General features: G+C 40.0%; 1 protein-coding gene across 1 annotated transcript; it reads right to left on the reverse strand.

Annotated features, from left to right (window-relative positions):
- Positions 1-920: 920 nt before the first annotated feature.
- LOC100013020 (death-associated protein kinase 1-like) lies at positions 921-25,712 on the reverse strand. The gene is given in 6 exon segments (XM_016423652.2): positions 921-2,361; positions 6,646-6,834; positions 9,409-9,529; positions 10,760-10,898; positions 14,939-15,136; positions 25,619-25,712. Coding segments are annotated over 6 exon segments (1,968 nt in total). The 3' UTR covers positions 921-1,134.
- Positions 25,713-26,340: the final 628 nt, after the last annotated feature.

Consider the following 26,340-nt stretch of genomic DNA (forward strand, 5'->3'; position numbering starts at 1 on the left):
CAGACCAGTGGCAATCCTCTATTTGCTTATGGGAAATGAGAAGTCCTGTCTAAGTCAGCAAGGATCAATGACTCAAATTAGAGAAACTTATCTTTTACTGAGAGAAAATGGATTTTGCTTTTAAAAATTATTATATTCATAAAATTTTAATTAGATTTAATTCTGCCAAAGTCTATTGAACATAGCAAAGGGGCAACATTTTAAACCCAAATCCCTGTTTGTTTGTTTTTTTCAATCCTTACCTTCCATCTTAGTATCAATACTGTATTATTGGTTCCAAGGCAGAAGAGAGGTAAGGGCTAGGCAATGAGGGTCAAGGGACTTGCCCAGGCTCATGAAGCTAGGAAGTGTCTGAAGTTAAATTTGAACCCAGGATCTCCCATCTCTGAGCCCCCAGCTACCTCTCCCTAGGTTTTAATAAGCGGAACCAAATAAATTAATGGAGAATTCTTTTTTGTTTATTTACTTTTTAAAGCTACTTTGAGGGATAGTGAGTTTGTGCCACCTTCTCAGGTACACAGTTTGTAAATCCTCTAGCCAAAGTATGACTTTTCATATTCCATGGATTCAATAAATATTATGGATGGATACTGTTTTCTACCACTTATAGACATATTTTTATGTCTTCGTTTGTTGTGTGTTCTCACCCAAGTTGCCAACTTTCTTTTTAAACCCTTAACTTTTGTCTTAGAATCAATACTGTATATTGCTTTTAAGGCAGAAGAGTGGTAAGGGCTAGGCAATGGGGGTTAAGTGACTTGTCCTGGGTCACATAGCTGGGAAGTGTCTGAGGTCAGATTTGAACCCAGGTTTTCCCGACCCCAGGCTACCTAGCTGCCCCATATTTGTATTACTTTTTAAAAAATCTTTACCCTCCATCTTATCAATACTAAGCATTACTTCCAAGGCACAAGAGCCAAAGTAAAAGCAACGATTTGCTCTCCAGGTAGAGAGCTTCTTCACATAAAACAATGTATGGCGAGAGGGAGGCAGTGGAAGAGGCAAAGGAGAAGGGAGACATGGGGATAAGATGGTGTGTAAGCATATAAATGAAGACATCCAGAATCCATTGTGGTACTGTGCTTCTCCCTCTTCTGGAGCTGGAAGAGATCCTACCTATACCTACGACTGTCCTCATCGTGACACAACCGAGCTAATTGAATTATAAGATGTTCCACTATTACAGCTTGAGGCATAGGCTTCTTGGCCATTGGCATCTAGGTTGATTTTGAACACAGAGGATGCCCTCAGTAAAAAGTCGGCTGCATCCCGGCGGCCCAGTTCTCTCAGTTTGGACATTAAGACCCCAACGGTGCTCTCAGGGTAGTGGCACCATTCCTGGAGGAGAGCATGGACTGGGCTTGGGAGGAAGTCCTTATGAGTTCCATTATTATACTTTGCCACGAGTTCAGGGAGGCCCAGGTTCATGGCAAGAAGGCACCAGTCCTTCCCCATAGGATCGGGTGGGTCTAACAGGCGGCTCAGTTTCCTCCGAGTCAGGAGGTTCAGGTCTGAAGCGTGAATGTCCATCCCGAGGCTACCCTGAGAGTAGACATCGAGACACCCAAAGCACATAATGCTACTGAAACTTTCCTTATAGCCCCCCATGGTGTTAGTCAATGAGGTCTCTTTCAGAGTCTGTGCTCGGAAGAAGTCCCGGGGCTGGTAGATCATGACAGGTTCGTGATGCTCCCTCAGCTGCTGGGGGCTCAGGTAATGTTTCACTGTCAATAGCCCAGGTAAGGTGGTGGTCATGACATTCTCAATGGTGCTACACACAGAATCCAGAAGGAGGCAACATTTGATCTTTTCAGTTTCCAGCCCCCTGACCTGAACCTCAATGCCCTGCCCATGGTTGACCAGTAGAACAAGCAACTCTGCCCCTCTGTGGGCGATTTTGGAGCCATTCACCCACAGTCGGATATCTGCATCCCCTTCAGTGCTCTGCTGGTGAATCCACCGACAGAGATTCACTTGTACCTTGTGAAAGATCCCACAGGGGAAGGGGGTGAGGTGCTCCACGGGGACAATTCGCACCCCTCCGTATATCATCACTTCATCTTCTTCATCAGTCCAGGACCGGTGCAAGTTGTCAGTCTTGATGAGAGCAGGGATATCCACCATCGTCCCACTGCTCAGGTCACGGGCACAGATGTCCATGGCATCCAGGATCTGGATTAACTCTTCTACATCACTCTCTGGGACCAGACGCTGAATGTCCTCCATGGTGTACCGTCCCCTGTAATGGTGGAGGGCTTTGGGAGTCTCCACAGAAAGGAGCTTTCCCAGAACATTGGTGCAGAGCCATCGTGGATCCAGGAGGATGACATCTTGTACGGTTTCACTCTGCATTATATTAATCTGCCAGAGGGAACAAGGAGCAGTCACTTATTGGGAGATAAACATGTCAATGGTAGGTTTTTCCTTAGTACATTGAACTGTTTGCCTCAGTGAGAAAAAGAAAATCGTCTTGCCCTTTGCTATGAAACAGAACAAATTCCATTAACTACTGCCCTGGGTCTTTAACAGGTTATCAGATTACCCCTTGCCACTCACCCGGGGAACACAGATTTTGTTCTCTTTCTTATATTCATTAGGGATTGCCTTTCAGGGACTCGGCTGTGTGAGTACTTTGCCTTTCTGGAGAAAAATGGATAAATCCAACAATGGGATGTTTCTCCAGCAGCTTGCATGTGATGCTCAAGTCCATTTTGCTATCTCTTTCTGACCTAAGTTCCTGCTGAGAATTTTTATTCCTGCTGCTTAATGCAAGTGAATAATAGTTTCTTGAATGTCTCCCAAGACCATTGAGGTACAGGCACTGGGATGTTTTGTAGACACGGACTCAATCAGGAAACAAATGTTGAATAATGTACCTATTTGTCACTTACCAGCTCATCTATGGAAATTATGTTTGCTTTGTACACGCTGTACTGCTTCGTCTGTTTATCATGAATCAATTGGGCCGAGCTTAGATGATACCATTTTGGAGCATGGCGCCAGCATTTGTGTAGTTTTTCAAATCATACTTGGAAGGGCTACCTGAAGTTTAGCCCTTAAAAACAAATATTTCCTAATGTTTCTTTTTTCCTACTTGATTGATGTTATCAGTAAAAATGAGGGAAGATTTGTGAATTAATACGCTTTGAAACACAGCCAATTTTCAATCATTATCAGCATGTGGAGAGTAATGCTTTATCCTAAAAAATTCAAAGTATATTTTGAACTCGAGCTCCTTTCTAAATATTTTTCTTTTTTTATATCAGAGGTAACAAAATAAACTTATTTGTCAAATCCTCTAGCTCTAAATTAAGCATCTGAAACTTGGGGAACTTTTCTTGAATACTTCCCACTTAAAATCATGCAGCTCAATTTTCCCTGAGCCTAGGAATAGAGTTGAGAAATCAGCCAAACGACTGTGACTACTTGGGTCATAATACAGGGCTGTGATATGAAGCAATCTCAATTCACAAGACATTATTTGTTAGGGGATGCCAATATGACATCAGTGCTAATGCCAGTAGCTATCTGGCTCTTTCTAAGCCTAGAAATACTTGGCCAGAGAATGGATTGGCTTAGCACAAGTGTAGAAATTGTTTCTTTCATGAATATAGAGGGAAAATACAACCCTCAGTCAGACCTTTTTTAAAATTTTATCTTAAACCCTTACCTTATATCTTGGAAGCAATACTGTGTATTGGTTCCCAGGCAGAAGAGCAGTAAGGGCTAGGCAACGGGGGTCAAGTGACTTGCCCAGGGTCACACAGCTGGGAAGTGTCTGAGGTCACATTTGAACTCAGGACCTCCCATCTCTAGACCTGGCTCTCAATCTAGTGAACTACCCAGCTTCCCCCCGCCCCCCTAATCAGATTTCTTTTAAAAAAAACTCCTAATTTCTCTCTTAGTAACAACCCTAAGATAAAAGGGCAACGGCTAGGCAAGTTATAGCAAAACTTTTAGAGTCTGTATGCCATGCCCTACCATCCCTCCCTCTCCCAAAGACCTAGTGGGAAGAGAAAGGGAAGGGAGTGGCTCAACTGTTCCCATTGGGCTGCTGGGCAGAGGGACAGGTGATGAGAGGTGTGTGTGGAGAAGAGGAGGGGAGCAGTTCTGCCCAAGTCCCTCTGCCTTTTTAGTAACTAACTCTGGCAGGTGATGGCATGTGTGCCCACAGAGAAGTCTCTATGTGCCATAGGTTTGCCATCAAAGGGCTAGGCAATTGGGGTTAAGTGGCTTGCCCACAGTCACACTTTTTGGAAGTGTCTGAGGTCAGATTTGAACCCAGGTCTTCCTGACTCCACATCTAGCACTCTATCCACTGTGCCCACTAAGCTGCCCTCAGTCAGGACTTCTTCATCTGTGTTCCATTAATTACAAAGTCATTTTTCCATAACTGAATACGAATAATGAGTTCCTTTGTAATCCTCTACATTTCATTTTATATATTTGAAAACATTATTCTGAGAAGGGGTCCATGGATTTTAGCAGACTACAAAAGGAGTTTACAATACAAAAAAGATTAAGAATCCCTAGTCTACAGGGGGGACTTGTTAGCTCCCTGACATGTACAAAGGCAAACTTGAATGAAGTCTCCTGTTATTGGACTGAAGATTTCCTCACCTTCCTCTGTGATGACTATTTGCCCAGTGCAGTCATAAGGATGAGAGGGAGATGTCAAGCCAGCTGAGCTATATTCTGAATTAGAATTCTTTAATTTATCTTTGTATATATTTGTTCATAATTAAAATTGTGTACAACCCTCAGAATTTACATTTTTATATGGAAATTTCATGAGTTAAAACTCAAGAAGGAAATTACAAAAGAGAAATGGCATAAAGGATGTCATCAAAGAAATATACCCAAGAAAAAAAAGATGGGATGATAATGTGGTGAGAGATAAGACTGACCAAATCACAGCTCATCTACTTCAATGGCAGCCTTGTGATGCCAAAAGAAAGCAAGGAAGACTCTTGGGACACTGGAGGAACAGCCTGTGCCAAACTTAGAATTAGAGAGTGGCTGGGCACTGGAGGGTAGCATGTAGGAAAACCTTTATTGGTGTGGTGTAATGGAAAGAAAACTGAACCTAGAGGGAAACTGGAACTCAAGTCCGGTCTCAGTCCCTAGCGGTGTGGCCATCACTAATCTTCTCTCTCATTCTTATATTTTTTATATTCTTATATAATTATCAAATATCCTAACCAGAGTTTCCTTGTGTTAAGAAGGGGATCAAATACCATAAAAAAAGATATGAAGGTGTCTGCAAACCTGAAAGCATTATACAAACATCTGTAATGATTAGTTGTAGTGGGACCCCAAGAACTAATCATGGCACCTGTGTCATCCTTACTGCCTCTCCTATTCATAAGTATAGGTCAGTGGCTTTGGGGAGTGGGTGGGAACAGAGCAATGATGCAACCAGAGCTGGACCATCCAAGTTACAGCCATCACATACTTAAAGCCCCAAGTAACTTGGCTTTTCACTGAATTTCTGGAGAAGTTGTAGCTGCCACGGGTCAAGCTGGTTTAAGAGTTTTAGCGCTTCACTGTATAGAATTATCACTGTAGTTCACTGCTTTCTTATCTTACAGTTTTTGGCCAAGGCATGCGACCACCTTTCAGCTTTGGGCTCAGTTGTGAGCTCTGGGGATCTGGTCAAAGTGATAACATTTCATCTAAGGTAGGTATCAGCCCTTTCAGTGGCTCAGGGAAGTACAAGGTTCCTGGAGAATGAAGCGAAAGCAGGCGCCTTCAAACACCCAACTACTGACTCTACAACAGGGGGGCAAAAGTACATAGAAAAAGCCAATAGTATACAGTATGGCTTTGTGGGTGAGAGGGCAAGAGGCGAGTTCATAACCAGGTGATCATGCAGGTCAGTAACCACTGAAGTTCTTCTGTACTATAGCCAAAGGGCAAAAGGAATTGCTTTTTATCACCCAAACAGGCACTTTTATGTTCTAAAGAATTTGTTTAACGTAAAAAGAAAGCAGTTAAGTATATGCTGTGTCTGATGAGATAGAATACCAGCAAAGTTCCAGGAAACTGAAGCCACTGGAGCAGTGCACCTAAGGAAAATTCCTTTGGGTTTGCTACATATATTTCCAAATCAATTTTTGTTTTTAAATCTAAAAGATTTTTATTTTCATTTATTTTTATAATAATTTATTTGCCAAATAATTTTTAATATTGAACAGCCACTAAACATTTAAATAAAACTATTATATAAATAATATTTATGTTACATGAATATTAAATAATAAGAATATATTCAAGCATCAATTATTTATACATTATATGTAAATATATAAAATATATGTTTTAAGTCTTTCTATCTCTCTCTTTGCTACACACGGTCATCACTCCACATCCAAGAGTTTTTAATTTTATTTTTATTATTATATTTTCTGTCTTAGTAAGTGACTTGCCCAGGATCACCCAGCTAGGAAATCTGAAGCCAGATCTGAAGTCAGGTCCTCCCTTTAGCCACTGGGCCACCTAGCTGCCCCCTTTATCCAGAAGCTTTAAAAACCAGTGAATGGATTGTCCCCTTTCCACACCTGCAAGTACTGACTTTTCAAGAAAAGCAAATGAACATATCACAGCAGAGAGAGGCTTCTTTAGCACCCATTGTGGACTACTTACTTCTCCTGTGCTGTGCAGCTGCTGAGCGATATGTCTTAGATCCTCCTCATTTGCAAGGGGGTTCAATTGGTCTTGCACATCAAATACAAACTGTTGAAGAGACATCAGCTGGTTGGGCCCATTCAATTTCCTCCAGGAAGGCAGAGTAGAGATGATTTTCTCACACAGGTGGGTCATTGGAGGGCAAACCTAATGAACATTCTTTATGTGATTAATTGTTGTCTACACATGGGAGATATGCTTCCTTTTATTTAAAAGGTTTTAAAAGTGATCTTTTGTTTTTACCCGGTTGAATTTCTCCCTTCCCTCCTCCCAGAGAACCATTCCTTACATCTGAGAATTTTTTAAAGGAAAAAGATGAGGAGAAAAAGAGAGGAAATACCAGCAGAATTAATTAGAATACTCAAAAAATCTGACAGACTATGTAATACTTCACACAGTGAGCCTCTCACCCTTGCAAAGGAGTCTGGGAAGGTGTAGAAGATAAACTTTCTATGATAATTATGATTATCCAACATTATATATATATATTTTTTTGCAAAGAACATAGTGCTTTTTTAAGTGAGTACTGCAGTTTTCAATAACAAGTTTAAACAGAACCCAACCACTATCTTTTTATAAATCTAACAAAAATTCTGCCTAGAATGTTCACTTCTCCTATTTAACATAAAGGAAGAGCAGTTTCCTGCATGTCTACTAAGAGCTTTCAGGTAGAAATGCACAAAAATGTGGGCTTATTCATATAATAAATGTTGAGTGAGTGGATATATTTCAGTCATTTGCTCACGGACAGAAATAATGATGTTTATCGGCAAAGCAGCAGGAAATGTGGGTGGGAAAAGTATGGTTCTCCAAACAATAATACTAAGTTTCTGCCCAACCAAAACCAGCCCTGTTTGTAGGATGGTATTTTCAGTTATATCTAACTCAAAATGCTTAGCATGCATTGTTCAATCATCTACGGGAAAACAGAACTTGTAGAGTTTCTAACATACAACCACATTGAAAAAAATAAGCAACTTAATGCATTAGGAATGGAACAATCTTCCTTCATCTATTCCCTATGATGGTTTTTTTAAACACCTTATCTTCTGTCGTAGACTCAATACTGTGTTTTGATTCCAAATCAGAGGAGTGGTAAGGCCTAGGGAATTGGGGTTAAGTGACTTGCCCAAGGTCACACAGCTTGGAAGTGTCTGAGACTATATTTAAACTCAGGATCTTCCATCTCTAGTTTTGGCTCTCAATCCACCTTGCTGCCCCCATAATCTCTTTCATATTGTTGCCAAAATAATCTTACACAGAGATATGGTCATGTCACTCTCTTGCCTCCCGAGTTCCCTTTCTCAACATTCATGATCTCCTATAATCTTGTGCCACTTTGGATTCAGCCAAAAGGTCTTTCTATCAAACACAATTACTCTTCTCCCTGTTGCCTCTCTGGGTCAGGTATACTCTCTTTGTTTCTTCTACAACAGCTGAATTCACTGTTATCTGTTAAATATGAACTAAAATGCCACATCTTGCAAGAATGTGCCCTCAGGTCTCATGTAGCATTTTGACTTACAACTTACTAATGCCCTTGGCATGCTATTCTGTGTATTGCAGCTACTTTGACTTCTCATTCCCACAATGCTCCAGGAGATCAGGAGCCTTTTAACTTTGAAATCTTTCATCTCCCCCAGTGTTTAAGCAAATATTCTGTATACATAGGCACCTAGTGTTTATAGAATGCATATGGGGAGAGGAATTCTTCTTTTCCTTCTTCTAGTCTGATGTTTCAGGATTTACTAAGATACATTTCTTACAAAATACAATACTGTATTCATTTGTTTTTTTAAAAAAAAAAACCCTTACCTTCTGTCTTCGAATCAATACTGTATATTGGTTATAAGGCAGAACAATAGTAAGGGCTAGGCAAAGGGAATTAAGTGACTTGCCCAGGGTCACACACCTAGAAAGTATCTGAATTCAAATTTGAACCCAGGATCTCCCATCTCTGGGCCTGACTCTCAATCCACTGAGTCACTTAACTGCCCCTCAAATACAACATTTTTTAAAAATTAAGCAAACAAAATAAAATTATTGGAAAGTTTATCAATTCATTTTGTTGGAGTTTGCAGAGGCTAAATTGCTCTTCTCACCTATATGGCCAGAAGGAGGCTTTATGAACAGTAGAGGGAGACTAGCATTGAATGGTTTCCCCTTATTCCAGTCTGGGCTGGGGTGCTCAGTGGATGAGCAATGGGTTCTTAGGTATAAGGGTTGGGTTGAGTGGGTCACTCCATCAAACCACCCACCTTCACATAGAATAAGGATCAATATGAAGTGTCCTGAAACCTTAACGAGGTAAGAACATTTCTCTATTGAATCAAAGGCTTTAGACTAAGTGTGAAAAACTCCTTTATTGATTTTAGATAGCTTTGGAACCTATCTGTTGAATGTAAGTGATAGTGAACAGGAAGGATGTTTGGATTGATTAAAGAAATCTGAGTTATCAATCAAATGATAAGTCAACAGAGATTCAAGAGTCTGGTACTAAGTAAATGCTTGATGACTTGATTTTGCATAGAGTAGATTCTTAATACGCATTTATTTACTTGCCCTTTTAAATTAAAATCAAGAAAGAGTAAAAAAAGGGGACTCACATTTCAGTAGCGTCATGTGTCAAGGTACTAAGTTGTTTTCCATCATTAAATATCCCCTCAGAAATCTGAGCTCTAACCAAAAGAAGCTAAAGGCTTCCCCGGAGGTCATACTCACTGAAACCATCTGACTTCTTATATCTTGCAAATGATTTCGTAGTAGTTTCATGTCTTTTGATCCAGAAGCACCAGCATCCAGAACAAATAGTTTGTCAGAAATCTAAAGATCATTCCCAAACCTAAGAGAAAGGAGTAGTGGACAAATGTATAGGAAATCCATTTTTACAAAAATGGGCATTTCCTAGTTGTGTGACCCTGGGCAAGTCACTTAATCCCCAATGCCTCGCCTTTATACTCTTCTGCTTTAGAATGAATACACAGTCTTAAAAAAAAATGAATACACATTCTAAGACAGAAATCAAGGTTTAAAAAAAAAAGATTTGGGCACTTCCTAACTTTGTGACCTGGGCAAATCACTTAACTCCAACTGCCTAGCCCTTACTACTCTTCTGTCTTGGGACCAATACTTAGACCTGATTCTAATACAGAAGGTAAGAGTTTAATAAAAAAAAGATTGGGCATCATTTTGTTCAAGATGCTTTAAAGTGAAGCACTGCATAGTTGAATTAACAAAGGGGGATGAATTGGATGAGACCTGCAGGCTCCTTTTATCACTGAATTTTGGCAAGAATTTTCTCCTTTTTTAAAAAATAACCCTTACTTTCTTTCTTATTATTGATACTGTGTACTGGTTCCAAGGCAGAAGAGCAGTAAGGTATTGGTAACAGGGGTGAAGTGACTTATCCAGGGTCACATCGTTAGGAAGTGTCTATGGCCATAGTTGAACCTGGGACCTCCTGCCTTTAGGTCTGGTTTTCTATAGCCACCCAGCTGCCTCTAAGATCCTCCTTTTTTAACCTCAGAGCCAAAGGGTGCTCAAGAAAGTAATTTCTCAGAATGAATCTCTCATACCTAAGTTCTAGGAGGGGAAATATCTCCACCCACTTTGTACTCTACCCAAGAAACAGTGTAGCTAAAAGGAGATGAGAGGACTTACAGTGGTAGGATACAAATGTTTTCCCTGCAACTGGGGGAGGCCGAGTCTGGTGTTTCCTTTGAGTTTAGGAATTCTGAAACTGCTGTGTGCTGAGCCAATTGGGTATCTACACTCTGTCTGGCAAGAATATGATGAGCCCTCGACAGCAGAGACTACTAGGCTGCCTGAGGAGGGACAAATCCATGCGGGTCAAAAAACAGAGCAGGTAATCCTGTGCCAGTCGGTGGTAGGATTGAGCTGGCATGTGGTCAATGCATGTCCGGCCTGGGTGAGCTTCCGAGAAAAGTCCCAGAAAAAGGAAAATAAAGGGTTCTTTCAGGGGGTGTTTTTTGGTTTGTTTCTCACGTAAACAATGTTTGCTTTAGAGCAAGCACACTTTTGAGTGTGTCTTGAAACCATGGCCCCATCTTACCTGTTCCTAATTTCTTTCAGCAATGACATATCTTTATCATAGCCAAACTCGCCTCCAGCAGGTCGGGGAACATTCATGATGTCAGCATGGGTGGCCACCAGAACTACTCGAAGTGGGTTTTTTAGCCTGCCGCCAAAGGCTGGTGGAGGGAAAAAATGAACAACTTTAGGAAGGAGACACTTCTTCCTCTCTCTCTCTCTCTCTCCGTCCCTCCCTCCCTCTCTCTCTCTCTCTGTCTCTCTGTCTCTCTCTGTCTCTCCATTCAGCTAAACCAGAATTCATTTTATCCATTGATAATACTCCAGATTTTCCCATGCGTACAACAACATTTATAATTATATCTGTGGACCTCAAAGATGGCAAACGGACTTCCTAATATTACCTCGAGAACCCTTTTCAGAACTTTGGCATCACCCTGGACATGGTAGCAACATGGATGGATCTAATTCTAATAACCACTCATTCCCACAGATAATCCAATAGGAAGGCTTTGTTTCAAGAAATGCTGCCCTTTAGGATACTGGATAAAGGAAAAGGCACATCCTAACAAATCACTGACTGGCTTTTGGGAGGAGATGTAACCACCAGTGATGACTCCTTTTAAACGATCTATGAAAAGTTCTTGGGTACCCCATAATACTAGAGAAATGACAATGATGATAAATGGTCCACAACATTCATACTTTTGTAGGGTAGTAGTCTCTAGGTAACCAAGAATGATGATTGTCTTTGTGCGTTTTGCACAAAGACACTTGTGCATGAAAGAGATTTAAGTGGAAGAGTCAATGCACAGAGACAGTCCCACTCTCTCAGAGTTGGAAGCCTGGGTCCAGTGGCACGAAAAATCGTTACACCTGGAGACTTCCTCAGCTACATTGGATGGCCGTGTTGTGTTGTCCTTTGTGCTTCAACACGCCCTAAGCACACCACAGTGCTTTGCTGCGTCGCCATCTCAGCCGTTGAAACTTCTTGTTGGTTTCTTCTGTCTGTTCAGCCAAAGCAGTCTTCACATGCTGGGTGAGCAAAGCCCTAGTTCACCAGGGGTCTATGACCCAATGGCTACCCTCACAAGGTTTAGCTGGCCTGTCGAAGCTGTTGCCCAGGGTGTGGCCGCTGCTGCATGCTAGCAGCTACTGGGAGCCACAAGTGAGAGCTGGGTGTCAGGTAGGGGTCAGTGGCTGGAGAGCTGCCCTAGGAGGGCACGACAAGCCCTCCATACCAGAGATACTACCCCTCTCTGAACACCCCATACACCCCACTTTTGTATGAATGTAACTGTATAATACTTACATAAACAATGAACTCTGTAAAGATTAAATTAAATTTCCCCTGATTGTGAAAAAGAAATTAACTCTCCCCTGATTTGTGAAGATTAAATTAACTCCCCTGCCCATTTTTTAGATTTAATCACCAAAAGTGTAAACATTCCACTTAATCATTTAGTGGGAGATGTCTGTGACCTATGTGTGCAATAGTAGGTGATGAATCAGAATCAAACTGACCGCCCCCTGGGCAGTCCTAAGCAAAGCTTTAGCCGTAATTGGTAGACTTAAAAATGGAAGAAGGCACAGAAAGTGATGCCAAAAAAAGTGTCTTTAAAAGGGAGTTATAACTTCGTGTTCAACTTCTTCTGGAGTTCTGAGTTTGAGTTGTAGGTTGGTGAAGAATCTGCTTATTGTACTTGAGATCTTTCCTAGAGACACTGTCATTGAAACTCGCCCTTTGGACTGACACATGATGAGTGAAAAGAGTTGACTCCTTTCCTGGATTTCCTGAAGAGACTAGCCTCAGGAGAGACCTATCCTCTTCAGAGAGACTCCCTGCATCCCCAGGTTCTCGGCTTTGCCAAGGCCTCTCTGGCTAAGGACTAACTCTCCCTGCCTGGGTTGAGCTAGGGGCTGGGAGCAATTACTTAGTGATTAGCCTAGATATCTTCCCCTCTTCTCTCTCTGATTTTCTTACTTTACTCTTACTATATTTTATAAATAAATTGTAAATAAATCTCTTTGGAACTTCATAAATTCCAGGAAACCCTACTCTTGAATAATTCAGTCCAACCTTTTATTTAAAAACCCCTTTTCTCCTCCTTACAACTGTCACTTATGGGAAAGGTAAAGTAGGAAAGCTTGGAAGATACCATGGTCAAGAATGAGAAAGAGAAAGACACAATATGGCAATATGAATCAGATCATAATACTAAACATACACTTAAAAATTTAAACCTATTGTAGCTCTTTAAACTTACAGGTTTTCTTACTATTTTCTTGCATGAATGGGATTTGACATATATTAGACTGGTAAGCAATGGTTCTCCAGTGCAATGAAGAAATCAAGGGAATTTTTATTCCAATTCATCTCTTCGGTGACAAAATTGAGACAATGTATTTTGTTGAATTGATCGCTACTCTCAAACTTGTTTGCTTTTTATTTTTCTATGATGAAATTGAAGGGAAAAAATCACTTTTAGAATTTTGATTTCATTAGATAAGTTAGAAAATGTGGCAATCCTTAGCTCTTACTTGGACTATAATTTAATTCTATTTAATCATTGAGATAAAGACCAAAGAAATAATATAAAATTCTAAAAGAAAACACTGAAAACCTTAAGACTCAATGAATACGTAGATTGTTAAAAAACATGAAGTATGCAAGGAAAAGCCTTTAGAGGTAATATCCTAAGTAGCCATAAGATGGAGGTGTTGCTCTACAAAATTTTCTCTTCTTCATCTAGTTGTTTCTTTTTCCAAGTTATGTCTCCATATGTGTATCTCTATTTGTCTTTCTGTTATTTTTGTATTTCTTTGTCCATTTCCTTTTGCTCCTCTTCTTTCCCTTTCACTTCTATCCATATAATAAAAGTGATATTCATCTTTTATTATTCATTATATTCCCCACATGGAGTTTTCTGACCTCGGATCTAAATTTGTAAAGAGGATGCGGAAAAATGAAATAAAATAGATTTTAAAAATGTATGTAGCCCCTTTTCCCAATTGGTCAGTAGACCTTGACAGATGATTCCTTACCCTTACTTGAAAGCATAACTAGGTCAACACATGGCACATGTACCACAGATTTCAATCTGTTTTGCAGAAGAGAAATTCTGGAATGGAGCATTGCCTCCTGGTGGTAGAAAATCCAAGTCCTTTGGCTCACACATTAGGGGCCTGATACTGGCAGCAAGGGTAGCTGGGGCAGGGGAGAAAGTCCTGGGTCTGAAGTCAGAAAGACTCATCTGTAGAAGATCAAATCTGGTCTCTTAACCCTGTTTGCCTTGGTTTCCTCATATATGAAATGAGCTAGAGAAGGAAATGGCAAACCACTCTGACACCTTTGCCATGAAAACTCCAAATGGGATCACAAGAAATTGGACACGACTGAAAGACAAAAATTTGGCAGCAAGGATTACTTTTAATATTGCTGCCTGGGCTTCCAATGGTTTCAGTGGATTTTCTACTTTGAGAAAAATTAAAGTGGGTCCCAAAGTAGACCTTTTGGACTTCTACAAAACAGAAACAGTAACTTCAAGCTTACAAAAGTCCACCACCTAATTTGATTCAAGTGACAGTGAGAAACAGCCGGGTGTTAAATTAGTGTTTAAAAGAGGAACTGAGAAGTGGTTTTAAAAATGTACAAAAAATAAATTCCACAAGTCTATTGCTTTTTATTTTTTTCCCCTAAAACCCTTACCTTATGTCTTGGAATCGATAGTGTGTATTTGTTCTAATGCAGAAGAGTGGTAAAGGCTAAGCAATGGAGGTTAAGTGACTTGCCCAGGATCACACAGCTGGGAAGTGTCTGAGGTCAGATTTGAACCCAGGACCTCTTGTCTCTGGGCCTGGCTCTCAATCCACTGAGTTACCCAGCTGCATTCTCTATTGCTTTTTAACAATTAGAAGAATGAAACAGTTTTATCAGATAATCAGCACAAAGTATACATGGGTTTAGAAAGGTTGAACATAGAGAGAGATGCAGAAATGTACAACTGTCAGCTCAAGCTCCTGATGAGACTCATGAAATGCTTCCTGAAAATACGAGTATGCTAAATGCCTTCGGAAATCATGAAGAGTAGGAGACACATGAGGAGAGAAAAAACAAAACTCAACATCAAAGAGGAAACCACAACATCCCCATCGTCTGTCAAAGAAACATTCACATGCACGTGCATTATCTATGGCTTACCTATGGGTTCTTCCACAGGGACAAGTGACTTTAGGAAACTTAGCCAGAAAATCATTTGACTTAACTGGATCTCATAAGGTTCTTCAAGGCTGAAAAGTGCTACGTGAATTGAAGTGGGATCATTTGCTGCAAAATAATCATAAGAGCAGAAATAAACAGAATTCCCAGAGAACTCCCACACACTGAAATCACCAACTCCTGCAGAGAGAGAAATAAAAATTATTGTGTCTTCAAATAGCAAAAGGCTAAACTTTCCCTAGCTTTTCCCAAAATCATCTAGGAGGGGGGACAGAGTCAAGATGGCAGCATAGAGGCAGCAAAAGTTCAGACCTCTGAAAACCCTTCCTTACCGATTACAAACTAAATGTTCCTAGGGGACTGAAAATCAAACCTAACAACAGAGTAGAGCCAAGGAACCCTCCTGCTGGGCTCAACTTAAAAGGTACATTCCCCAAAAGCCTGAATTCAAGTTATTTCTTGTTTAAGGGTTTAAGGGGAAGGAAGAAGGAAGGTCCCAGGACCCCTCCCCCACCTAGAACACTAAGCCTTCAGTGGTGGCTAAAACCTCTGGGTGGGCAAGGGTGGTGGTCTGGAGGGAGTACCTCCAAGAAAAAAGAAATTATAATTGACAGCTTCTATCCAGGCAATGAACAAAGAGCAAATTGAACAGAGAAGGAACAACAAACAAAAAAACAGAAACTCCAGTGAATTGGATACAGGGTTTGGAAGAACTCAAAATACAATTCAAAACACAATTAAGAGAGGCTGAAGACAACTGGGAAAAGAACTTAAAAAGGAAGCTAAGTCATCTAGGAACAGAAAACAGTGTCTTGAAAGCCAAAATTAATTAGCTTAAAAATGAGGCAAAGGAGATGAAAGATCAGAAGGAGAAGAATGACCAGAAAGCCAGGGATGAAATCCAATCTTGAAAAACCAGAAGACAATTAGAAGCAAGTGACTTCACAAGGCAGCAGGACACTATAAAACAAAATCAAAAGAATGAAAAAACTGAAGCAAATATGAAGCTGAAGCACCTCATTCCAAAATGATCTAGGAGACTAGAGCCTGAGGCAGCATTTATTTTGTATATACCTTGAGAGTTATTCCAATATTAAATCACAGAAATTATTCACATGAATAAATCTTAATACCAGATCACTGATGGAGATATATATATTTTTTGTAAATTATATGCCTAAAAAAGCAATTTAAAAATCACAATGAGGTTCATTTTGATGACCTATTATGGAATAGAAGAGAACTACTTTCAAGAGGTTGGGGGTAATAAAGCACAACCCCAGGCCCTTTCTTTCAAGCAGGAAAGGTTTTAAATATGAATCTGTTGATGGACAGCATGTGTGCAGACCAAGGGTAAAGCCTAATTAACTTTGGAGCAAGTCATCCCCAGAGGATGGGTCATAGAATGATTGCTTTTTTGGCCATACAAATTCCTGAAACAATCTATTAAACCTGGAGAAGGCACTGAGGAGAAAAGGAGGTGCCATCTTGGATTTACAACTGGGAGAAAAGGTGGTTAGGAGGGAAGCTGAAGACAAAAGCTAAAGGATATCTACCTTCCCAAGCCAAGGTTGTCTAAAAGATTGCCTAGAATATACCTTTGGGTCTCTTGACAGACCACCAGCAACTTTCCCCACTCTCACTCAGTTTTCTCTTAGGGTATGTCTTACTCCCCACCACATACTCTTTGATCCAGTGACACAGTCCCTGACTTTCATAAACAAGCCACCATCTCTCCACCCTGGGCACTTTCCTTAGTTGCCCTCCATGACCGAAACTCTTTCCCTCCTAACTCCATCCAATGACTTCCATGGCTTCCTTTAAATTGCAACTAAACTCCAGTTTTATAGAGAGTCTTTCCCAACAGCTCCTAATCCTAGTGCCTCCCCTCTATTAGTTATTTCTTTTTTGCCCTGTATATGTCTTGTTTTATATATATTTGTATGCTGTCTTGCCCATTAGGTTGTAAGCTCCTCATTGGCAGGAACTGGCTTTTGCCTTTTCTTGTATCCCTGGAATTTAGTAAGGTGCCTAGCACAAAGTAGGTGCTTAATAAATGTTTAATGATGGATGGATTATCTCTGCTGCTAGAACCAGCATGGACCTTTATGATAGGACCTAAGATGGTTTGCTCTGAAGGCCCACTTCCCTTGAATATTGCTCCTCTCATCTGCCTCAGTTAAGATGAATTGCTTAAGATTTCAAAGGCTTTTCTAGTATTTCCTATTTAAATGTAAACAAGCCTTACCTTTAACGACTAATAGTTTACAGTTGAGGATAAGTCATCTGGCATTTGTCTACCAGAAAGCTGAAAACAAAGTCCCATGGATATGGAGCCAGAATGACCACTTTGAAAGGGAAGAGAGTGGGATGTGAGTAAAAGAGAGAGAGGCTTCACAAAGCAAATGGGATGGGGCAGCAGGTTAGCAAAGTGGATAGAACTCCAGGCCTGGAGTGAGGAAGACCTGCATTCAAATCTAGCTTCAGATATTTTCTAGCTATTGTAAGATTAAAATTAATATCTAATAACTCAAAGTATTATATTTTATAATATTTATTAATAATCACTTGAAGTAGAGGAACAACATAGCCTGCGTAAAGACAAGTTTACCAGACCTCCAAAGTTAGAGAAGAGAGAGAGGGGAGGGCAGAGCTACCCAAAAACTTATCTCCTAAATATAAGGATGTAATGTGAGGACAAAAGTGGGATGCTGGGAAATGTAGTACTGGGGTACAAAATTCTAATTCCACAATCCCCCTGTGATTCCCATGGAAAATGAACGTGTAGAAATATCCCAGATTTAAACGCCTAGTTTCCCCATGGAATCAGATCACATAATAAACTTATAACTCTAAAGATTTCTAATTAAAGGTATATACAACATTGCAGTTTCTAAGGGGAAATTACAATAATTTGTAAAAAAAAATTAAATCTTTAAACAAACAACTAGCAAATATAATAAGCATGATAGGAGGATATAATCACTCATTATATATAGAAGGTGCTCTCTTTAATATGTGAGCAATGGATCCAATAGTCCTTTTCTCTAATTTTGATAGCTGTTGGAGTGGTTAACAGGACTTTAAATGGACTTTCCCACGCAGGCTGAGTTGTCCCAGTGTGCTGGAAGTTCTTTATGTACACCTTTCACCTGGGTGCAAGTCATGGAACAAGAAATCTATAGTTCCTGCTTGTACTGTAAAGGTTAAAATTAATGGTGGATACCAAAGGTGGATGACTAGCCCTGAAAAGAGTTTGGCAGGCATTTAGAGTGGCTAGTTCTCCCTAAAACTCCCATATACCTCAGATCATTATAGAGATTAAAGAGTCAGTGGTACATAGTGCTTGAAGCTTGACCACAGAGTAAGTAGAAGAGAGTAAAGTATAAGAATGGAAAGATAGGAAGTGGCCAGGTTATAAAAAGCTTAAGATGTCAAACACAGGACTGGAGTTCATTGAGTACGATGAGAATGAGGTGATGTTGTAAAACCTGTGCTTTAGGAAGATCAGTTGGTCAGATGAATAAAGGATGCATTGGAATAGGGGAAAGTCAAGAAGGATGATGTTTGAGAAAAGGCCATTAGGTTTGGCAATTAAGATATCAGTGGTTAAATTTGGAAAGATCTGTTTCAGTAAACTAGGGTCAGGAGCCAGATAGCAGAGTATAACAGGAGAAAAAGTGGAAGCGCCCCATGTTCTCTCTCAAGAAGCTAATCAATAGTCCATCAACTGGGGAATGCCTGAACAAGCTGTGGTATATGCTTATAATGGAATACTATTGTGCCATAAGAAATAACAAGATGATCACAAAAACCAGACAAGACTTAGGTGTAGTGATAAAAAGTGAAGTGAGCAGAACAAGGAAAACATTGTACACAGTAACAACAAAAATGTGTAAGGATCAATGGTAAAGGACAACTATTATAAGCCAGGTAAGGATCCAGGATGACTCTAGGGGACTTGACAAAAAAGGATATCCGCCGCCATAGAAGAAGCAAATGGAGTCCAAATGCAGGCTGAAACATAACATTCTTTACTTTATTTCCTCCATGAACTTTTCTCTATTGTAAGCAATTGGTCTTGTTTCATAACATGACGATGGAAATATGTATTATATGATAATATCTGTATAACCTATATCATATGTCTCTCCTTCTTGGGGGGTGGGGCTAAGAGCAAGGGAAGAGAGTGAACAGGAAGTATAAAATGTCAGAAAGTGAATATTAGGAATTATATTTATATGTAATATGGAAAAAATTTAAAAACGTTAAAAGATGGTTATTCATTAAGGAGAAAAGAAATATTGGGCAAAAAATGGTATAGATGATAGGATCAAGTGAAGGTTGTTTTTCGCTTGATTCTGTTTTTTTCTTTTAGTAATGGGTAGGAGCACTAGGGGAGGAGCCAGTAGATGGAGGAGAGACTGAAGATAACATAGATAATAGGGATAATAGTGGGCACAATCTGTTGGAAAAGATACAGGCAGAAGGGACCAAGGTTTTGCCTTAGCAAAGAGAAGAGTCATTTCTTCATCAGACACAGGAGAGATGACAGAGATAGACAGACAGATACAGAGACAGATGGACAGTAAGAGACAGAGAGACAGATAGAAGAGATTGTGAGGATAGTGAGTGAAATGAGATGAGGAGGAGGGAAGACCGGGGAAGCTTTCAACAAATGGCTTCAGGGTCTTTTTGTGAAGTGTGAGCTGAGGTTCCTGATGACAGGGTATGATGGAAAACTTGAAAAGGGATGAAAAGGTCTGGATTAGCCACTTTCGGCATGTGAGATAGTCAACTAATTGGGGAGATGTAAAGGAATTATTGCCTCACTAGCCTGGGTGAAATCATATAACAAATCTGTAGTGGACTAATCAGTATCATAATCAAGCTCCATTCAGAAGGCTGTAAATAGGAGGAGCAAAGGAATTCAGAGTTGGGGTCTGACAAATCATGACTAGTGGCAGGACAAGAACTTCAGGAATTTATGTACACTGGATTGAAAGTAGAACAAATTAACCTTTAGGGTTAGTGGAGAGTGATAGAAATAAAGTCAGAAGGTAAGGTAAGAACCTGAAATGCCACTGTGAAATAAATGCACTGGACGTCTTGATGAGGGTGAAAAATGGTTTCAGGAGGGAGTGAGGCATAGGGAGATACGGAATTATAGGAAATCATGATCAAGTAGAGCAAAGACAGCATTTTTAAGAAAATGGAATATATGTGAAATGGTGAGATCCAGTGTATAACTATCCTTATGTGTGGCTGAGGTGGAGTAAGGAGTAAGTCATGGGAACTGTATTTGTAGGTTTGGTAGGCACAATAAGATGAGGGACCAACTGAGTATTTGGACCAGTACTAGGGTTTTCCTATTGTGGGTTGAAGGTGCCCTAACAGTTAGCACCAAGCTGGCTAGAGACAGATCTGGGTCCAGAACACAGGTTACTTAGTTACAGAATGGTACAAAGTCAAAGAAAGATTGGATTTCTTTCCACAGCGAGGTTTGCAGGGAAAGGAGATTTCCTGTAAAACTAGTTCCTAATAACTAATTAACACCAAACCTAATTCTTCACAAGAAGAGCCTTCAGAGATCTGGCTGTTCTATACTTTTCACCCTATCCTCTCTAACCTGGAACCCAGACCCTATTCTGACTAACCTGCACTATCCAAACCTCTCTTGAATATTAATAGAGGTGCTGGTCTAGGTCCCAGATCCAACTGGACCCAGATCTCTGCTTACAGACAGTGCAGATAGCTGGGTACTGGTTCAATCAGAATCTTCTTCCAGGCCACATCAACAAGGACAGAATTAGAAACCTAAAGTCTTCACCAGGTACTTAGCAACACTCCCTCCAGGTCTGCATACAGTCAGCAACCCCAGAGAGAGAGAGAGAGAGAGAGAGAGAGCTAACAGCCTCTCAGCTCCAGCTTAACTCTTCGTTCCAGCATTCCAGAATCTTCCATCTTCAGGTCTCATGCATCTGTCCTCTGCAAACTAGCATCTCTCTAAATATAATTTTCTGTTCCTCATAACAGAACTGAGTAAAATGAGCCATCTGAGATTGGGGATGAATAGAATATAAGTGTTTTAAATATATACATATATATATTTAAAAAAGGAAGGGATGTAGTCTAGAGAGGAGGCTTGGACCTTTTGTTATGGAGAGGGGGAAGGAGAGGAGAACTCCCTTCCTTCCCCAAAATGTGGGGTTCAGGGGGAGACAGTAGATGTAACAGGTTAGCTCAGAGAGAGGAGAGGAGATTTGAAGATTTCCCCCCTTCTGCCTTCCCTTCTTAGCTAAAGCTGATCTCCCCAATTTGCTCTTGTCCCTCTTGTCCCCCCTCCACTACTCAAGACCCAAAAGGGTCTCCCCTTGATTCTGTTCACTCTCACTCAGCTCAGGGAACAGTCAACTTTTAATGTTAACTCAATCAGATAATACAAAGGAATAATGGGCAGGGAGGAATGGGAAAAGGAAAGTGAGAAAAAGGGGTCCCTGTCTCTATCTAAACCCTTTTCCTCCCTCCTTGAGTTGGGGGGGAACTCAGGCCTTGGCAGCCTGAGCCCCTTGAGAGAAAGTCAGGTTGACTCACCCCTGGGCAACAGGAGCTGAGGTAAAGTCTACTCAGGTTTCTCTTAAGAAAGTCCCTTCAATTGGGAAGTGTTGGGGGAAAAGATTTCCAGTCACCAGCAGGAAAAGTGGGTAACCCTCAGGAGAAAGTCTTTATCCACCTTCTCTCTCAAGATGAGAGACCCTCCCTGCTCTCCTCATCAGAGTCTTCTCTCCTCAGGATTCTACTCCTGAGACCCCTTCTCCGTCGAGGTGATCAATTTCATATACTCTTCAGTCTGGCACTTTTTCTTTAGTGCCAGCCTCTATCACAATAAGTAAAAGCTCAATATCCCTAGAAAGTGTGGTCAGGGTTGTAGTGTCATCAGCAAGGGGCCAGATTTCAGTGACCACTAGAAGATGGAAGGAATAAGAAAGGGGAAGGTTTAGGATGAAAGGAAGTAAGTTAATTATGGATCTGGCATTCCAGAACACACAGTGATAAGTGATTGGAAGATCTGAAGTGAGATGAGGAAAAAAAAGCCTTGAAAGCTTTTAAATAATTTAACTGCAGTTTAAAATTACAAATACTCTGTCTTTCTATGCACCCTATCCTTATGTGAAAAGAAAAAAATAATCAATAAAAGAGTAAGAAGTAGAAATTTAAAGAGTAGCTAGATAAAATTATCCATGGATTAACTGTAAGAGAGGAAAAGGTGGAGAAAGTTTCTCAGGAAGGCTATTTGTTCCTAAGTATTCAAGACATCTTGGGGGTGGCATGGGCATTGTACCCCTAGAAACTCAGGCAAACTATTATCAGGGGCATTCCTTTGCTCCCTTACACCCCCAGACTCTCAACCCAAAAAATCTGACCCTGAGAGGATTATCTTTCTTTGATTGTTCCATTGATTTGAGATGGACAAAGAGACACACCTCATCCATCTGTCCCCCAAGTCACTAGAACCACCCCCATGTCATCAGGCAAACCTCCTTCCCCAAACCCTGTCCTCACTGCTGTAAAAGAATATAAAACCCCCAGAACTGAGGCATTCTGGGAGCAACCCTCCAGGTTGCTCCACTCATGCTGACTTGCTGTCCTCCTGAGGAACAGCTCTTCCACCCATGCTGTTCCACCTAGGAGGCAGGCTTCCACCTATGCTGCCTCCTGGTCAGATTCAACATTACTTTCCAAATTAATAAATCTCTTTTTTTAAGCCAAGTTTCAGAGTCTTGCATTCTTGTAAAAGGTATCCTTTCCCAGGGGTTCACCTCTGAACCCCACAAGAGGAGAAATCACTTAGTTTACTATACAGATTATCTTAAAAGAATTTAGATACCATTAAATTTCATGACCTGGTGTATTTAAACACCTCCTGAGAGGCCTCTACCTTCTGTGGTGCTCACTGATAAACTAGCACTTCTGAGCCATATTCTGTAAAGAACCTATTTGAAGGGCATCATGTCAGGCAGACAACTCAAATGAGAAGGCACCAGGGGCTAATGAAGTTGTTCTGAGGAGGAATGGGGGGAGGAGAGCAATGCAGATCTACATTTCTGCATACCCCAACCCTAAGGCCCCACCTTAGCTATTGAGTTCTGGCTGGCTCAGAGATCTCAGATCTGATACATCTTCAGTCATAAGAGGGCACAAGGAACAGAGCCATCTGAGCATATTTCAACAACTGGGATCAAGATTGTACTTTCAGACTGACAGCTCAAGTCCTACCACAGATACTTATTAGTGAGGGATCTTAAGTCATGTGATTTATTCAACCGCTCTTGACCTCAATTTCCCTCTGTAAAATGGGAATAATGATAGCACCTACCTCATAGGGACTGTAAGGATTCCTTTCTGACTTTTCTACCTTCTCTGCCCTCCTACCCCCTTATCAGCTTATTTTTGTGTTGCCTTCCCCAATTAGATTGTAAACTCCTTGAATTCAGGGACTGCCTTTTTCTCATACGTGTATCCTGTAAAAATAAGGTTGATACTCTACTAGGTGTTCACTGAGCATCTCCAGTTCTTCTCATTGAGGTGAAGCTCAACTGTGAACTTCCCCAATTTCAGCTCAGCAAAAAAACTTCTCTGGAGACACTTGCACACAAAAATATAACTATTTATATAAGCTTTAAGTTATAAAAATATATAAAAATGATGCCTTAAGGTGTCTAAGGAAAGCTAACTCTCCACCCACCTTTCTTTTACCACAAGGTGAAATTCTTCTGGTTTTGGGAATTCATTCAAGCTGCTCTGTCACTCCTTAATACTCTCTAAAAACCCCGAAAATACTAATTAAATAAGCTAACTAAATCCTTATATAAGCTTATATTTCTATTTCTTAAAGGTTGTCTCCAAATTTATAAACAATATTAAGGTCAAATGGTTGAGGCTCAGTGAAGGTGAGTTGGGACTCTGAGGTTTTAAGCTCAGGTTAGAAAACATGCCTTCCTGTTAGTTACAATTGATCTATTACAGTTAGTAAAAATGTAATGATTTATGAATAATTGGATTAACTGTTTAAGATGCTAATGTGAATATATTAGAATTGAAAGACTTCCAGTTCAAGTGGTTAGGATAAATTGTTGAGAAAATATCTAGATTGCTTTTTATACATCAACATGTCAGTTTTTTCTGTAAATGCTTCTGAGTGAACCATAATACATTCATGATATAAATTGACGATCACCTTTTGAGAAGTTAAGTATATTAACCCCTGAAAGGAATTGTTTAGAATTGCTGGGATACAAACTTGATGACTCATTCTGAGTCCTCGCTACCCCTCCCTTCTTTCTCTCCACAGCTAGAGTGAAGTAATCATACACTAGCTGGCAAACAGAAGCAGTTTTTGATTACAAATAATTTCATTGGTTATTGGAAAAGGGATTCCAGTATCCACCTACATGTTTGGGAATCCCACATCTAATTCTGAAAACAATGATCCTTTGACTTTAAAATAATACTATTAAAGATTTTATTTTAATTTTTGAGTAAACCTGTTTCATCACACTCACCTCTTAGAGAGAACACCAAAAAGTTCTATCATACTAATTTTAAATAGACTTCAAAATAGGATAGGATAGTTTCTCAACATTTACATAAATAAAGCTTCTATGCAGCAAAGTTAGTGAGAACCTTACACCTAGTTGAGGTAAATATTTTAACAATTACTAGATTATGTAAACACACAAGCAACCTGTTTCCAAATTATGATAATGATTGGAATTGGAATATTATTGATTATGGGTAGAATTTTTGTTCTTTAAGAAAAAAAACCCACATCCATTATACTTTGCTTTTATTGATTTTACTGCTTAGTCTATGCATGTATATTTTTAAACAAAATCTTTTCCCTTGCATTATTGAGATTCTGATTGGCTTACAATTGTGTCACAAATAATTTAGTTATTTGTAAGGGAAATATAATAAAATTTTTAAATAAAAGGTGAAGACCTCAGGAATTTCTATATCTCCTGAAGTAGAAGAATTTATTTCACAATATGTTAGTTCCACCCAAATTTTTCTTAATAAAGGATATATCCAAGGGAACATGGACCACATAGATCAGAGTCCAGACAAACAAGATCCATGAAGATGAAAAGAAAATTCAGCTAAAGTTTCATCAATATTACTAATTGCTATTTGGAATACATGTTAAATCTTGCCCATCTGTGTATCCTTGGATACCTTTTCTAATCTAAATTTTTACTTCTACCCATACTACTGAAGCAGTATGCATGCTCTCTACATCTCCCAAACCTTCAAAACAGATAATGGCCCAACACATACATCCAAACCTCTTGCTAATTTCAAATTAATCTTTAAAAAAAAGACAAAAGGTCAATTGGAAAAGTATCATTATTAATCATTGGTAGCCCCAACCCTCTTTTGAGGGCAAGGATCTGTTTATGTTTCCCCCTAGGTACTCCCATACACATTTGGATTCCAGAAAGATCCACTCATCCCTGCCATGACTCCCATCCCAACAACAAGCCTGGGAGAATGTGGATATAGAGACTGTGTTAAAACAACAAGATGCTCTACCAACTTGGGGACATATTGGGACACTTGCAGCCCAAGCAAAACAAAGAATGGGCAAGCAGCAATTTATACCGCCTGATTGCACTGCCACCTTAATTCTTTCCATGTTAGCCATTTTATCTCTACCCCCTGGTATTTCTGCCATTGAAAGCCCCTCATCTCCCATTACTCATTTTTCTTTGTGGAGATTCATTGCTTCTCTCCCCCTCCCCCCCCCCCCCCCCGCTGTATTACTGCGCTCTAGTGACAAGAAAAGTTCCAAATCCATTCAAGCCTATACATTGATTGTACACTGTGTTTGCCCCATGACTTATATAAATTTTTGCTATGTATTTTAACAAATTGTCTTAATCCCTCTATTCCTGCTATCATTGTATTTGTTGCTAAATAACCACCCTTTATTATGCTTCCTGTTAATATGACTATTGATTGGTATGATGGTCCAGGCATTTATGTCCTACAATTAATTTCCAACAGTTTAAACTGTCCTAACCCCTTCATTGCAGCCCTCATTTTGGGTATCATTGTACTCACTGCATGCATCACTAGCAACCTTCCCTACAAGACTACACTACACATGAATCATGAATATCAGTCATTCTGGTACCTCCCTTTATTCAGCCTCATCCATTACTAATTCTTTTTATGACAGCATCTCTTCCTTTATCTCCAACAATGATTTGTCCCATACATATATTGCTTGTGGGTTTGCTCTTATCTTATTATTTCCTATTCTTTTTTGCTTTCCAGTTCTCATCCGATACTTAAAGTTCACTAGTCGATAAGTCCAAATG

This window comes from Monodelphis domestica, chromosome 7 (genome assembly GCF_027887165.1).
Source record: "Monodelphis domestica isolate mMonDom1 chromosome 7, mMonDom1.pri, whole genome shotgun sequence".
In the NCBI taxonomy this organism is placed as follows: Eukaryota; Metazoa; Chordata; class Mammalia; order Didelphimorphia; family Didelphidae; genus Monodelphis; species Monodelphis domestica.